The following is a 17,037-nucleotide window of genomic DNA, read 5'->3' as shown; positions in this document are numbered from 1 at the left end:
TTTCTTGTGATCCCAATGGTATGGAGTTCGCCATCGGGACATGCCCAGGCTGGACTGACCTTGGAGGGTCATGTCACGGCTCATAATGTCAGAGCCATGGACGTGGTATTCAGTCCACACATTCACATCTTACTACTGCCTTGAGCAGGATACCCGACGAGACAGTCGGTTTGGGCAGTCAGGGTTGTAGAATCTGGTTTGGGTCTAGAATCCAACTCCACCCTCCTAGGCTCATTTTATTCTATTCCAGTCTGCACTCTCATTTGATTTGTATATAGTTTCAGCTTAATCTTCGTTAAGTCCTCGCTGTTGCAAAGCTCAATTGACCAATAGTAACATAAATGACGGCAGATAAAGACCTGTACGATCCATCCAGTCTGCCCAAGAAGATAAACTCATTTTGCATGGTATGTGATACTTTGATTTGTCCTTGCCGTTCTCGGAGCACAGACTGTAGAAGTCTGCCCAGCACTGTTCTTGTACTAAGTTCTGAAGCTAACGTAGAAACCCCTTAAAATTTACACTCCAGCTCATCCCTATCCAGTCACAATCAGAGCGTAGACTGTAGAAGTCTGCCCAGCACCGGTTTCGCTTCCCAATTACCGGCATCGCCACCTAATCTCCGCTAAGATTCCATGGATCCGTTCCTTTTAAACAGAATCCCTTTGTGTTTATCCCATGCACGTTTGAATTTCATTACTGTTGCTAGGGATTCCCCACTTGTGAGAATTATAAGCCTGCTTATCCTCTGAGTAAGCGAAGTTATTTACCTGTAGCAGTTATTCTTCGAGGACAACAGGCTTTATATTTTCACAATCCCGCCTTCCTCCCTTTGGAGTTGTCTCCTTGAATGTTTTTATTTGATTTTTGCTTTAAACTGAAAGAGTTGGATTTGCGCAGCGGCGGGTGGGAAGGCACTCACGTATGTCTGTGGAGTGCGGCTCGTGCTCCTCAAAGCTCTAGTTTTTCTATGGTATAAATGCCTCGCCAGTGAGAGGGAAGGGAATGCTGGAGGTGAGCTGATGTCAGGATGTTATGAACAGATGGGAGGGCAGGGCATAGGACAATTGCTAGACATGGAGAGGAGGACACAATCGCGGGACATCGAGGGCAGGGCAGAGGAGAATCGATGGACATGGAGGGGATGGGGAGGCGAGGGGAGAATCGCGGCACAGAGGGGACGGCAGGGCAGAGTCACTGGAGGGGAGGTCAGAATCCTGGGATACGGATGGGAGGGCAGGGCAGAGGAGAATTGCTGCACATGGAGGGGAGGGAAGAATCGCGGGACATGGAGGGGAGGGCAGCAGAGAGAGGAGAAATCGCTTAGACAAGAACCTTCCTAGGGCCCGTTTCATTTTTGACAAAACGGGCTTGGTTGCACTAGTCTATATATATGATTCTCACCTCCAACGTTCTGTGCCTGGGACCGTGGCTCTGAGGACTGCTAGGCACCATCAGTGACATCCCTCCCACCGAGCTCAACACTCCGCCCCCCTCCGCGTAATGGACCCTCCCGTGCGCACACTAAACGCCCTCAAAGAAACGCAACAAAACTGCTGACCAGACGGGACGAGGGAGCCAGCCTGCCTGAATGATGGAGGGAGCCATCATGCCTTGCCGCCCAGCTAACAAGAATACCGCCGCCGTCCTGAACCTGCCGCCCAGCTGACCCGAATACCACCGCCCCGAACCGCAATAACAAACCAAAAAAAAACACGTGAAGAGACAGCCGCCCTCCTGGCGCCTCAGCAGGGGACGTCGACCATAATGCAACCTTTAAGCAGGCTGCGCCCGAAGCTACAGCAAACTGCAGACTTCTCTGCACGAAGCTGACGGAAAAACTTGGCTAACAGCAGGTAAACTTAAGGGAGGGAAGGAGAGGGAGGGATGGCCTGGAACTTGAAGGGGAGACATGGCAGACAAAGACACATGGAGAAGGGGGGTAGAGAACAGAACGAGAGGGAAGGGGAGAGGACAAATGTTGCACATGGATGGAGGGCATGGGAAAAAGAGCACAATCGCTGGATTAAAAAAAGGAACGGGGGGGGGGGGGGGGGGGAGACAACCCTGCACTTTGGACAGAAAGAAGGGGTCATGCACACACACAGAGACACACTCTCACACACACAGTCTTTCACTCCTTGTGTGTCACTGTGACACACACACTCTCACACACACACACACACTCTGTTTCACTGCCCACCCCTGTGCTCCTTCAAGGGCTTGCTGGAAGGAGAAGGATATGGAGATGCACACACACCCACACACATACTGTGTCACACACACACACACACTCTCTCTCTCACACGCAACCAGTCTTTCACTCTCTGTGTCTCACTGTCATACACACTTTCTCACACACACACACCAACGTTCTAATGTGCCTGGGACCGTGGCTCCCTCGGCTTGGAGGTGGTCTGCTAGCGCCCGTTTCCTTTCAAACAGAAACGGGCAAGAAGAAGGGAGGGAGGGAGGGACCCTGAAGGAGGGAGGGGCACAAACCTGAAAGGCGGAGGGAGGGGGGGCCATGCTGGAACTGGGAGGGGGGAAGGAGGAGGAAAAGGAAGGAAGGAGGAGGAAAGGGGGTGAGGGGCGTAAGGAACAGGGGAGGGGGGCCCTGCCGCACACACTCATTCTTACACACACACTGACACACAGTCTCACTCTGTCACACACCCACACATTCACTCTGGCTCTCTCTTACACAGTCACTCTCAAACATACACACTCCCAGGAAAACCTTGCTAGCGCCCGTTTCATTTGTTCCAGAAACGGGCCTTTTTTTACTAGTTGTCTAATAATACTCTGAAAATATTCCAAGTCCAATTTTTGCTTCCTGAAAATCGAGCTTGCAAGTGTCTACAGCTAAGACAAAATATGCTAGCTGGAAAACTTATAAACTCAACTTGTACAAAACAGCCTTCCTTTTTTTCTATTCTAAAAAAAAGTTATACTTCAGGTCACATGGCATCACAATTGTTCCAAGATATTCTTCTCTAATAAAGCGAAAACAAGAACTAGTCTTGCACAAACATGGGTAGATGAAACGCAGCATATATTTTCAGAAAAGCAATAGAAATGGTTTTGGGCCAAGCATGGGAAACATATCTTCAGCAAATTATAGACAAGCTTTGTATTTTTTCCATCATAGAGCAATATGGACTCCATAGAAATGTGTTTAGTTAAATTATCTCCAAATAATACTTGTTGGTCATGTAAATCAAATATTGGCAGCTTCAAACATATGATTTATGACTGCCTTAATACACACTCTGGTCACAAGTTTGGGAAAAGATTATTATTCTTCCCATTTAGGATCCTTTTTTACTGAAGATCATAATTTTTTGTTAGTTAGCTGTAGAATCAATTAAACATTCTAATTGCAGTTGCTAAAGACTATACGTAATAATTGGAAAGATAATTCTTTACTTTTGATACATTTTTGGTGGCACTGTATTTATAAGTGCATAAATTTGATTTATCTCTAGCAGACAAGCTTGGTTCTCCTGCTTCCAAATCTAAAATTTGGGCACACTTAGATACATATCTTAAAGCTGTCTCAGTGATTCTATTATGTGATCAAATTTTTTTTCTGTCATTTCAGTAGCCTTTAAAAATTTTAAGGTTAATTGTTATATAAGATCTGTTAAGCATGGAGCTGTGCCTATAACAACTGTCATATCTGTATTATTTCTTATGATGTATATGCGCCAGCTTGTTAACTTCTCACATTGTACCTTTGAATATAAAAATAAATAAACTTGGACATAAATTGTTTTTTCCATATCATCATGCTGATCAATCCATAGACTGGTGGGTTGTGTCCATCTACCAGCAGGTGGAGATAGAAAGCAAACTTTTGCCTCCCTATATGTGGTCATGTGCTGCCGGAAACTCCTGAGTATGTTCTCTATCTCAGCAGGTGGTGGTCACACACAGCAGCAGCTCTGGCTAGGCCTCCAAGCCTAATTTTTAGGTTTTGTTGAGTGCCTGGGGTTGAGGGCTCTTCTTGAGCAAGTGCAAACCTGGTGGCGCCAGGTCCCTCCTTTTCTCCCCCCTCCCGCTGGCTCCGTTTAAAAAAAAAAAAAAAAAAAAAAATTTTGAACGTCCTTAAAGGCGTTTATTTAAACGTTTATTGCAGCTTCTCACTGGGACACCAGGTCGTTACAGCTCGGAGCGGACAGCAGGTAATTTTTACCTTTTATGGCGGGCAGGGGGTTCCCCGATTGGTCTCCACGTGGCCTATGGCGTCGGAGGGCGAGGGCGCAAAGAGTCGCTCCCCGGATTGCATGTGCGCTTCCAGAGGGGATGCGGGGGTCTTAAAGTCTGATCGCCCTTGTTGGGTGACAGTTTCGTGACCGATGAGTGTCCCGGTCCTTCCTCCGGTGTGGCGGTTTTTTCCCCGCCATAAACGCCCATCCCCCGCGGCTCTCCTCCGCCATATTGGCCGGCCACGCGGCTCGGACGGCTTTTTCTTGGGCCGCCCTTGAGGTGGGAGACATTGATGCCATGAACGCCCTTAATTTGGGCGACGGCACAAAAGCGGCTAAAGTTAAGCGCCGTTCTTCCCGCGCGGCTCCTTCGCGGAGTGTCGCGCCGGACGCCATCTTGGATGCGCAGCATGTCTCTCCCCCGCTCTTGCGAGCGCCGGTTGAGGGTGCGTCTAGGGCTGTAGCCCAGGCTGCGGAAGTGCACAGTCTGGGGGGTTTCTCCCCCGAGTTTGTTTTGCTGCTGCATCAGGCCTTCCTTATGCAAAACGCTGCCCCTGCTCCCTCGTCTGGTAAAGAGGTTGAGGCCCCCAGAGGTAAACGCCCTCGGGTTGATTCCCAGGCATTGGAGGACTTTGTCTCCTCCGATGTAGATGAGGGCAGCGTATCGGAGTTCTCCCAACGGTCCTTTGCGGATTCCTTGGAGGAGACGGATCCCCGCTCGGATGGAGCGGATGACCCCTCTGCAGCGCGGCTCTTTAGCTCAGAGGATTTGCCCAACCTGTTAATGCAGGCCATGGGCATTTTGAAGATTTCCTCTCCGGAGGACGTCTCTCCCTCAGCCCCTGTTGGCTCTGCCATTATGCTGGGGACGAAGCGCCCGCATAGAACCTTCCACGTGCATGATGCCATGCACACCTTAATTGCGGCTCAGTGGGATGTCCTGGAAGCGAGCCTTAAAGTGGTTAGGGCTATGTCCCGCCTCTATCCTTTGCCTGAAAGTGAACGTGAGGCCTATCTGTGGCCTACCGTGGTTTCTTTAATCACTGCGGTGACTAAGAAAACGGCGTTGCCGGTGGAAGGTGGCACGGCCCTATAGGACGCCCAAGACGGAAGATTGGAGGCGGCCTTAAGGTCGTCCTTTGAGGCGGCTGCTTTAAGTTTGCAGGCCTCAGTTTGCGGCTCCTATGTGGCCAGGGCGTGCCTGACTATGGTGCAGCGGGCTTCCCCCTCGGATCATTCCTTGAGGGCTGTTTGGCCGGCCCTGGAATCGGGCTTAGCCTATTTGGCAGACTTGCTGTATGATGTCTTGAGGGCCTCAGCTAAAGGCATGGCTCAGACAATCTCTGCGTGGCGGTGGCTTTGGCTGAAGTATAGGTCTGCTGACCACGCCTCTAAATCCCGCCTGGCTAGATTGCCTTTTAAAGGCAAGCTGCTCTTTGGGGTCGAGCTGGACAAAATCGTGACCGATCTCGGCACGTCTAAGGGCAAGAGGTTACCAGAGGTCAGGGCTCGGGCTAGTGCTCGCCCCGGTACCTCCAGAGGACGGTTTCAGGAAGCCTGTCGGTACCGCCCGGGCAGGTCGGGCTCCTCTGCCCCCTCTTCCTTCAAGAGGAAATCCTCCCCCAAGCAGCATTCCTTTCGCAGAGACCGCCGTCCCGGAGGTGCTCCCTCCGGTCCTCCCCTAGGGTCTCGTACCCAATGACGGGGCTTTGGTCCACGCCCCAGTGCAGATTGGAGGACGGCTGTCCTCGTTTCTGGGCGAGTGGATCACAATAACTTCAGACGCTTGAGTGCTGGAAGTCATCAGAGACGGCTACAAGCTAGAGTTCTGCCGACCCTTAAGAGACGGGTTTGTACTCTCTCCCTGCAAGTCTCCGGTCAAAGCTGTGGCAGTGCAGCAGACCTTGGACAATCTGATCCGCCTGGGTGCGGTCGTTCCGGTGCCAGAAAATCAGCTTGGCAAGGGACGTTACTCCATTTACTTTGTGGTACCAAAGAAAGGAGGTTCTGTACGGCCTATCCTCGACCTCGAGGGGTCAATCAGGCTCTTTCGCATGGAGACCCTCCGCTCTGTTATAGCGGCAGTGCAGGCAGGAGAGTTCCTGGCATCCTTGGTCATCAAGGAAGCGTACTTGCATATTCCCATCTGGCCTCCTCATCAACGCTTTCTGCGTTTTGCAGTACTGGGCCGACACTTCCAGTTCAGAGCCCTCCCATTCGGGTTGGCTACTGCTCCGCGGACCTTCTCCAAAGTAATGGTGGTCATCGCGGCCTTCCTGAGGAAGGAAGGAGTACAAGTCCATCCTTATCTGGACGACTGGTTGATCCGAGCCCCTCTTATGCAGAGTGCGGCAAAGCTGTGAACCGGGTGGTTGCTCTTTTGAGCTCCCTGGGCTGGATCATCAACTGGGAGGAAAGCCAGCTGCGCCCGACTCAGTCCCTGGAGTATCTGGGAGTTCGATTCAACACCCAAGTGGGCAGAGTGTTCCTGCCAGACAATCGGATTGTCAAGCTTCAGGCTCAGATGGACCAGTTCCTAGTAGCCTCTCCTCTTCGGGCTTGGGACTATGTGCAGCTGTTGGGCTCTATGACGGCCACGATGGAAGTAGTGCCCTGGGCCAGGGCTCATATGAGACCACTACTACACTCTCTGCTGCAGCGCTGGACTCCGGTGTCGGAGGATTATGCTGTGCGCCTTCCCTTGGACCCAGCAGTGCGCAAGGCGCTGAGCTGGTGGACGCAGACAGACAAGTTGTCTGCAGGAATGCCTCTGGTGACCCCGGAGTGGATTGTCGTCACGACGGACGCCTCTTTGTCGGGCTGGGGAGCCCACTGCTTGGGAAGGACAGCGCAGGGGCTCTGGTCTCCTGCAGAGGTAAAGTGGTCTATCAACCTCCTGGAACCCAGAGCCATTCGGTTGGCGCTTTTGGAGTTCATCCCGGTACTGGCGTTGAAGCCTGTATGGGTCCTGTCGGACAATGCCACGGCTGTGGCCTATGTCAACTGCCAGGGAGGTACCAAGAGCGCCCCTCTAGCCAAGGAGGCCATGAATCTATGCCAGTGGGCGGAAGCGAACCTGGAACAGCTGTCAGCGGCCCACATTGCCGGAGTCATGAATGTCAAGGCGGACTTTCTCAGTCGCCATACCTTGGAGCCCGGAGAGTGGCAGCTATCTGTTCAGGCGTTCTTGGACATCACGAAGCGCTGGGGCCTGCCGAGCCTAGATCTGATGGCGTCATCGGCCAAGTGCCGCGCTTTTTCAGCAGAGGACGGGACCCTCGATCCCTGGGAGTAGATGCTCTTCTCCAACAGTGGCCGACACAAGAGCTTCTCTATGTGTTCCCGCCCTGGCCCATGTTGGGCAGGGTGCTAGACCGGGTGGCAAAGCATCCGGGCCGGATAATCCTGGTGGGTCCGGATTGGCCCAGACGTCCCTGGTATGTGGACTTGATCAGGCTCTCAGTGGACGAACCTCTGCGACTGCCAGTGGAGCAGGGCCTGTTACATCAGGGTCCCGTGGTGATGGAGGATTCCTTCCCCTTTGGTCTTACGGCCTGGCTATTGAGCGGCAGAGTCTGAGGCTTCTCAGACAAGGTCATCGCCACTCTGCTGAGAGCGAGGAAGCGCTCTACTTCTACTGCTTACGCCAGGGTTTGGCGTACCTTTGCAGCGTGGTGTGAAGCAGGGTCACTTTCTCCATTTACTGCTCCAATTTCTTCAGTGCTGGCGTTCCTGCAAGAAGGTCTGGAGAAAGGCCTGTCGCTCAGTTCCCTGAAAGTCCAGGTAGCGGCCCTGGCTTGCTTCAGGGGCCGCCTGAAGGGTGCTTCCCTGGCTTTGCAGCCAGATGTGGTGCGTTTCCTCAAGGGAGTTAATCACCTGCGCCCTCCTCTGCACTCAGTGGTGCCTGCGTGGAATCTCAACCTGGTGCTAAGAGCCTTACAAAGCCGCCTTTTGAACCCTTGTCGAGGGCATCTCTGAAAGACCTGACGTTGAAAACAGTCTTTTTGGTGGCTATCCTTCAGCCAGAAGAGTTTCCGAGCTCCAGGCACTCTCTTGTCGAGAGTTTTTTTTCTGCAGTTCACTGAGGCAGGAGTGACTATTCGCACAGTGCCTTCCTTCCTACCCAAGATTGTTTCTCGCTTCCATGTGAGTCAGCAGCTCTGTCTCCCTTCCTTTCGTAGGGAGGACTACCCAGAAGAGTATTCTGCTCTCAAATATCTGGATGTGAGACGGGTCATCATCAGATACTTGGAAGTGACCAATGATTTCCGGAAGTCGGATCATCTGTTTGTCCTGTTTGCAGGTCCTCGTAAGGGTCTGCAGGCTGCTAAGCCTACAGTGGCAAGATGGGTCAAGGAAGCCATTGCAGCGGCTTATGTGGCCGCGGGGAAGGTGCCGCCTATTCAGCTGAAGGCCCTCTCCACTAGAGCTCAGGCGGCCTCGATGGCAGAGGCCGGGTCCGTCTCCTTGGAAGAGAGTTGCAAGGCGGCAACTTGGGCGTCGGCCCATACCTTCTCCAGACATTACCGCTTGACTGTGGCTGCTCGGGCGGAGGCCCGGTTTGGAGCTTCAGTGTTGCGGTCAGGGATTTCAATGTCCCGCCCTGGGTGAGTACTGCTTCGGTACATCCCACCAGTCTATGGATTGATCAGCATGATGATATGGAAGGTAAAATTATGTATCATACCTGATAATTTTCTTTCCATTAATCATAGCTGATCAATCCATAGCCCCTCCCAGATATCTGTACTGTTTATATTCTGGTTGAATTTTAGGTTCAAGTTTAGTCTTCAGTTACTTCAGGAGGACTTCGTGTTCAAGTTTTTTCACTTGGATTCTTCAAGAGTTGAGACGAGTTTGTGTTACAGTGAGCTGCTGCATTCCTCTCCCCTCCGTTTTACGGGGCTGGATTGAGACTTAAATTCTGCCGGCACTCCCTCCCGCTTCGTGCGGCTGTAGGGCAGCTTTGTACCCCTCCCGCTTCGGCGGTGTTAGGGTCAGTCAGCTCCTCCCGCGGTTGCAGGATAAGCCAGATCCCCCCGCATCGGCGGGTGTGGTGTCCCTCCCCCGCTCCGCGGGGATGAGCTGGACGGATTCCCCTCCCCCACTTGTGTGGGGATGAGCTGGGTTAATTCCCCTCCCCTGTTTCGGTGGTGGTGAGCTGGGCAGAGTGTCCCTTTGTGGGTGTAATTCTCTAAGTGCTGAGTCCTGCGGATGGAGCTTTGATATCGACATACTGAGGAGTTTCCGGCAGCACATGACCACATATAGGGAGGCAAAAGTTTGCTCTCTATCTCCACCTGCTGGTAGATGGACACAACCCACCAGTCTATGGATTGATCAGCTATGATTAATGGAAAGAAAATTATCAGGTATGATACATAATTTTACCTTTTCATAAGCACAAACAACTTTCAAGGCTGCAAGAGTTTTCAACAAAACTAGCAGAAAATTATTTTGGAGCAAGAAGAAGCTGGAAAAGTGACACCAGAACACCCAATTCCCACATCAAGCAAATGGCATTGGCTTGTCAGTATATCTGAATACTGCAGTGACTACTCTTCGTTACCCTGGATGCAGGTCAAATGCCATTTGCTTGATGTGTTCATTGGATGTTCTGGTGTCAGTTTTCCAGCGCTGAGTGCAGTCTGCACTGTTGAAAGCTATGGGTGGCAAGTGATTGATGAGCACTATAGAGCTTGGATTTGGAATAGCTTTGCACTTTAAGAGATCCCATAGCTCCTGCTATTGACATCTGATGCCCCTTTGTCCTGTGTTAAAAATAGTGTGTAGGGTATATGCCACTTTATTACTTCTATATTCTTGTCTCATATTTCATGAGACTGGCAAGGGTCATGCTCCTTCCTAAGGAGGGGAAGAATCTTTCTTTTTGTGACTCATATCTGTCGATTTCTCTCTTAGGGGGCATCAAGTAGGTGATAATATTAGGAGGGTCCTTAATTTAATGGAGAGGACTGGGTGGCAGTGTAAAAGCATGGTCCTTTTCTCCATTGATGCAGAGAAGGCTTTTGATCAGGTGTCTTGGCCATTCATGTTTTGGGTTTTGCAGAGAATGGGCTTGGGACCACGCCTTCTTACCTGGATCAGGGTGCTCTATAACTCAGCTTTGGCCTGCCTTAAGATCAGTGGTAGTTATTCTATTTTCCAGTTGCACAGGGAGACGTGGCAGGGGTGCCTGTTGTCCCCCATTTTATTTGCGTTAGTGATTGAGCCCTTAGTGCAACAGGTGTGGGAGCAATTGCAGATCATTGATCTGATGGTGAATACTAAGGAACATAAATTAAGCTTATTTGCAAGATTTATTGTTCTCCCTGACTAATCCACAGGATTCTTTAGGAGCGGTTGTGAGGGAACTAGAGGCCTAAGGGAGAATTTAAAGATTTAGGGTAAACATGCATTAATCTAAGATTTTGAATGTTAACCTTTCTCTGGAGCTAACAGAGGTATTACGACCCCATCATCCTTTTAAGTGGATTAGATCTTAGTTATGCTATCTGGGGGGTCTACTTGTTTGGGATGGGGGGGCTGGATAGTACCTTGTTTGATCTTAATTGTGGGCCACTCATATGACAGATTAGGCAAGATTTGGATAAATGGGCCTACCTCCCCCCCCCCCCCCCCCCAAATGACTGGGGCTGGTAGAAGTGATGAAAATGATGGTTTTACCTGAACCATTATATTTATTTGATGTACTGCCTGTCTAGGTGGCGCCTAGAATTTTGACCCAGCTACAACACTTGCTGTTTCAGTTGCTCTGGGCTTGACGCTGCCCTGGGGTGACAAGGGGGGTGTTTGCTGTTCTGGGGCAAATTGGATGGGGGGCTGGCAGTCCCCAACCTTGTTAAATATTATCAGGCTGCTCAGTTACATGCTATTTTTAGAGTGTCAGGTTCAAGAATGTAAACAGTAGGTGGACTTGAAGCAGGAGGGACTGCTGGATATCCCCTTGATGCATTTGCCTTGGCTTCCTGGGGGAGGGAGAGAGGTAGGAGGTTCTTCCCGTAGGCTCACTATGAGGTTTTGGCAGGGGCTAAGAAGTGGTTAATGGAAGACAGAAAATATTCTTGGTATACATCCTTGAGATTTAATCCCAAGTTTAATCCCGGGAGGGGACAGGAGGTGTTGAGGCAGTGGGAGGAAGCGGGGTTGGTGTGTTTGGTGGAGCTGGGATTAAGCTTTGAGGAACTACGGGTTAAATATGGTTTGCAATGGAGAGATCACTTTTTTTTTTTTTTTTATTTGCAGTGAAACACTATATTTAAAGTGTGTGTGGGGGGGTGCAGGAGGTTTTGGTGGGTAAGATGACCTTTGAATAACTGCTTAGGCCAACATTACAAAAGGGGGTATCCTCACATATTTATAAATGCTTGAAACTGCGGTACATGAAAGTGTGGGAGAACGATTTGGGGAGGGTTCTGTCCAAGGGTAAGTGGTAGAGTCTGGCAGAGGATGAAGTCCTTGAGGATGTCTACCACCCTAGTTGAGAGTGGCTACTACTACCATAGTTGAGAATGGCTGTAAAGTATTGCTGAGGTGGTACTCTATGCCAGTGCAGTGTAGCAAGATTTTGGGGGTTGTGGAGGTTGGATGTTGGTGAGGATGTGAGGAGAGCTTATATGCATATATGGTGGAGTGTGAGCTTATGAGATCTTTGAGAGAGTGTGTTCGTAATGCTGTTTCAAATGTTGGGAAACCGCTAGTACCTTTACCTCGCACTGCGTTTCATCTACCTGTTGAGGGTTTGGGGGCAGGGGAAGACCACTTTGTCAACTACGGATTACAGTGGCTCGTTTTGGCCTCTGCCTAGAAACTGAGTGTCACACCTGATTGGAGATTAATGGTCCAGAAATTGGAGAGTTGGTATGGCATGTATAACCAATAACTTGGTTTCCCTGTATTCTAGTACATAGGTCATTCAGTGTTCTATTTCACCTTAATGTTGCAACATTTTGTACAGTGCTTGAGCCATTCGACATTTGACCTCAATCTGTGAAATGCATGTTGTAAGTAGTAAAGGTACTCCTTGGTCTTTTCCCAGTGTGGCATTACTTATGTACTTATATACCTTGGTGTAAAAGTAGTTTCTGAAGTATAGCCTCAGTGTGGGAAAAGTGAGTCTATGTAAAGTCCCTATAACATAGCCTTCTCAGACTGTACTGTATTGTATGTGTTGTGCAAATATTATATATTATTTGTTTACTAAACTTGATGGATTTTACTATCTAAATGTCAGGTGGAGGATGCCTTGTCCTACCTTGATCAGGTGAAGCTGCAGTTTGGCAGTCAGCCTCAAGTCTATAATGATTTCTTGGATATTATGAAGGAGTTTAAATCTCAAAGGTAAGACACCAGTAGTTTGCCCTTCTCATTCCTTAAGGCTGTGATACCTTTTCAAGCTTGAAAGAAAATGTTCATGTTTGGCTATGGGTGGAGGTTGTTTTTGCTGCTCATCTTTAACGGTTTTAAAATTATGTTATGAAAACGATTAAGAACTTGACATAAGACCTGGACCTACTGCTGATACAGATTTTTATACACAGAGTTGCATATACTAAACTGTAATATAATTGGCGACCAGTCATCTTTCAGTTCATGGACGCTGATCTAAAACAGAGACTCCAATAACACCTTTTCTTCTCAATTCATGTGATGTGAATTTCTAAATTCCCTGTTCCCAAGGTGTTATTGGAGCCTCTGTTTTAGATCAGCGTCCATGAACTGAAAGATGACTGGGGCGCTGTTTTGAGAAGATACTCTGTGAATATTTACAGCTTTGCTCGCACCAGCACCCAAGCTAAGTGACTTTAAACATTTGATAGTTGTTTTCATCTTGATAATTTTTAATATTAATATCTGGCTGGTGGTAGGACGTGCGATGATGTGAGAACTGTGTGCAAATGCTTCTCAAAACCTTGAGACACTTTAACACACAAAAAAAACTGAGCACATTATTTAAATTTTTATATTTTTTTATTTGTCATTTTTTTTGTGTTTTTGATTTAGTAGTAAGGTTTCTGGCTGAGTTGTTGAACTTATAGCGAGTAAACAGCAGGGCTGGCTTAACCATTGGACCAGGCTCTGGCCCAGAGTGCCTGTAATTTAAGGGCACCAAAATACCCAGCCTCTGTCCTCACCTAGTCTACAGGTTAATCCTTTTCTGCTCCCTCATCTCTCGTACTCCCCCCCTCTGACCTGTAATGTTTACGTTGGTTGCCGGCAGCAGCACAGCAGGCTGCCTTCGGCCAGCCCCTGGGTCTTCCCTGTGCGGCATCCTGCTGCCTCTGATACAATTTCCTGTCATGTTGCTTCTGCTGCTGCCAGTGTCTGACATAAACTTTCAGGACCATGGGGGAGTGAGAGAGATGAGGGAGCAATACAGGACCTGTGAGGAGAGAGAAGAGATGCCAAATCTAAGGAGGGAGGAGGAGGCACCAAAGTTATACAGTTTCTTGGGGTGGGGGGGGGGGGGGTGCTGGAGGGTGCTACCAAAGCAAGTTAGCTCAAGGCACCACTGTCCCTTGAGCCAGCCCTGGTAAACAGATACAGGTGGCATAGAAAAACAAAGTATATAAGTATTCATATTACTTTGAGGGAACGTCTACCTTGATTTTACCAAATATATCTCGTAGCCAGACCCCTTAGTCTCCCATGTTACCAAAATAAGGGCTGTGGAACCATTAGAAGGGGACCAAGGGTGAACGTGCTGGCAGACTTCTGCAAGCCGAAGCAGTCTCTTGTGCGTATGTGCTGGTCACGTTCCTCCCCCCTTAACTTCCCAATGCTGAACGCTAACACACATGTAATTTTCGTGCTATTAATGTTGATCATTGGGGAGTTATGTTGCTGTGCTGTTCCCTACAGCGCAGGAGTTCTGAGCATAGGCCCATAACTGCACAAGTGATAGCTGTAATATGTAGTCCATGCCCTTTCTCTGCACATTAACATAGCATGCAGTTAGTGATCGCTGTCTTCCCAATGTGCTAAATTCCTTATTGTCCATAGTGGACCATCCAGACGAATGAGTTATGTCCCTCCTGCCAGCAGATGAAGTCTTGGAAAAACAGCTCAGAGTTGACTTATAGGGGGCTGGGTACTTCCTTCAGCTCTTCAATATTTCTTTTGCTCCTCATGCAGAAACAGAGTAGGCTGCACCTGGAAAGGCAGTAAGCCCAGACTGCTGGTGGAACCTAGGCATCAAGTGATGCTGCGGGAGTAGTCTTCTGTGGCTGATAACCTATCTCCCCCTTGGAAACAGACTAGAGGGCTAGGATTGGCGGAGGCTGGTCCACAGAGTCCAGAGGTGCTAAACCTGGTGGTTCTGAGTCTCTCCCCCTGTCCCCCCCCCCCCCCACTCCTTTGCTCTGCAGTGCCTACTCTTCTCCCCCCCCCCCCCCCCACAACTCTTCGGGGGGGGGGGGGGCAGACATAAGTTCCCTCTTGGAAGAGGAAGAAAGTGTGTGTGTGTGGGGGGGGGGGGGTAGGGGACCCTTCAGTACATCTTCTTCCCAGTCCCCTTCTTAGGTGGGGTTTGAAGTGATCACACTTGCTTCCAGTTTGTGTAGGAAAAGGGGAGGTGACACATTGTAGGTAAATCACAGCAGTTCAGTTTATCAGCTGGTGCATTTGGCCTGGTCTGGGAGCAGGCAGACAAGCAGGAACTAGCTAGGTGATTGCAGTCCACTCTCCCACTTCTGGTATGTAGGGAAATAAAGGGAGGTGACACATTGCAGATAAAACATGGCAGTGTGTCAGCCAGTGCATTTGACCTGGCTTAGGAGCAGGCAGGCACAAGCAGGCACCAGGTGGGCAAGTGAAATCTGTGGAGGCTTAGCAAAGTTGGAAAGGTTCCCCAGATTGAGCTAATGCCCGTGTGGTATGCCTTTCATAAGATCTGGTCAGCACTCCTGTATTGCTGATATCTGTCAGCATTTTAATTGCTTCTTTGTGCCAAAAATAGAGGACCCAGTATATTTAATCTCCCAATTTCCCTCTGCTAGAGAAATAGGGACGTTCATGAAGGTTTCATATCTATCCTCCAGCATTGGAGAGCTTGCGCACCTCTAGTTCTCTTAGTCAATATGTCAGCAGGTGACATCAGATACATGTTGGAATTCCTCTCTCCTCCCCCTCTCTCCTAGCTAGGGTAGCAATGGTGGGAGCATTCTGCAGAACTGGCTCTCTACCTCTCTGTTCAAATGAAGCTTCCCAGAATGCTTTTAAGGCCATATTAGGCTAGTGATGAATGAAAATTGTTTATTGAGAATAATTTTATTTAAAAAAAAATCTTTTGTTTCCTACATTGCCAGCACCATCAGGTTCCACTTAGAGCTCATCCTAGCCTTATTCTATATCCTTGGCAATATTTGAGGAGCTAGAGCATTCCACTGATAGCTGGTCTAGCAGACAGAGGAAGATAGTATCTCAGAAAGGGATAGTGGTTCAGCTGTTTGGGGGAGAGACCCTGGTAACTCCTTACTTTCTAAGTCTTGGTTTGCTGTTGAATAGTAATCTGTATTCTATTTTGCCACCCCCACCCGCTTCCCAAGTGCTTGTTGATTACATGCATGATAGCTGGAGATGGAATCTTCTGAAGTTGACACCTCATTCTATCCTGAAAGTGGCCAAGATAAAATGGTTTTATATTCTCTTCTTGATGAAGAAAAGGGTAAGGTGATGTCATGAAGAAGGATTGCCTTTATTTAAAACCACAGAGAGAAGCACAATAATGTTTGGAGATCTCCATGATAGACAGATGATGATATTTGTTTAAGCAATCTTTGGCGTTTTTTTTTCTTCTATAGTCTTTCTCATTCCTGGCAACTATATGTAGCAGTTCCATGATTCAAATCCATAGTTTTCTCTAAGGTCCTGGTTGATGTGAGCAAAAATTTGAATTAGCATGAAAAAAATTTCAATTACATTACCCTGTAAGCGCTACTTATTATTACACAGTATGGTAATTCATTTTTCTCCGAGGACAAGCAGGCTGCTTGTTGTCACATGTGGGTGACGTCCATTGTCAGCCCCAGATCGGAGATCTTCCTAGCAACAAACGTTTGCTAGCCCTCGCGTGCGCATGCACGACCGTCTTCCCGCCCACACGAGAGCGTGCTCTTCAGCCTTCTTTTTTCCGCGGCTCAGGACGGCTGTTTACGGTCGGTCTGTGCTTCAAGGAGACCCCTCGTGTGTGTTTCGCCACGTTTTTCCTTTTGGAAATTGTTCGGATTACTCCATGTTGTAAAAAAAAAAAAAAAAAAAAAAAACTTTTTTCCTGTATTCCGTAGATTTTCCCATTAAGTTGTTTTTTTTTTTTTTTTTTCTTTCGTTCGTCGAAAGCAGCCTTTTTGGCCGCCCGTACGGGTTTTCCTTCTTTTTGGTGCTCTCTTTCTGGCATCATCACGAATTTTGATTTCGCCGGCGTGATTTTTCCGCTCAAGTCATCAAAGCCTGCCAGCGGCTTCAAGAAGTGCACGCGGTGCAGCCGGACGATTTCGCTCACTGATAGGCACGTTTCGTGTCTTTAGTGTTTGGGGGCTGGTCATCGTCCCCAAGCCTGTACTCTGTCTTTTGTTGAAGAAGAGGACCCAGGCAGCGAGATTGGCTCAGTGGAACCTTTTCGGAGCCTCATCCGGTACTTCGACGTCTGCTGTACCGAGGTCATCGGAGGTATCGATGTCGTCAGAAGGTGCATTGGGAGCGCAGGTGAGGGCTGTCCATTCCCCTGCTGGTAGCGGTGAGCCCTCAAGTAGGTCTCCGCCGGTCTTGAGGTCTCCTGCGGTACAGGCCCCCTGGGATCAGGCGTTTG

At 49.1% G+C, this 17,037-nt stretch overlaps 1 protein-coding gene across 1 annotated transcript in view; it reads left to right on the top strand.

The window, feature by feature from the left end:
* The window catches only part of SIN3A (SIN3 transcription regulator family member A), a 399,111-nt gene that overhangs the window by 95,185 nt on the left and 286,889 nt on the right, over positions 1 to 17,037 (top strand). Inside the window, exon 5 of the mRNA XM_030186804.1 lies at positions 12,466 to 12,572. Coding sequence (XP_030042664.1) covers positions 12,466 to 12,572 — 107 coding nt within the window. The remainder of the gene's footprint in view (positions 1 to 12,465; positions 12,573 to 17,037) is intronic.

This window comes from Microcaecilia unicolor, chromosome 1 (genome assembly GCF_901765095.1).
Source record: "Microcaecilia unicolor chromosome 1, aMicUni1.1, whole genome shotgun sequence".
Lineage (NCBI taxonomy): Eukaryota > Metazoa > Chordata > Amphibia > Gymnophiona > Siphonopidae > Microcaecilia > Microcaecilia unicolor.
This window is presented reverse-complemented; position numbering and strand designations above follow the sequence as displayed.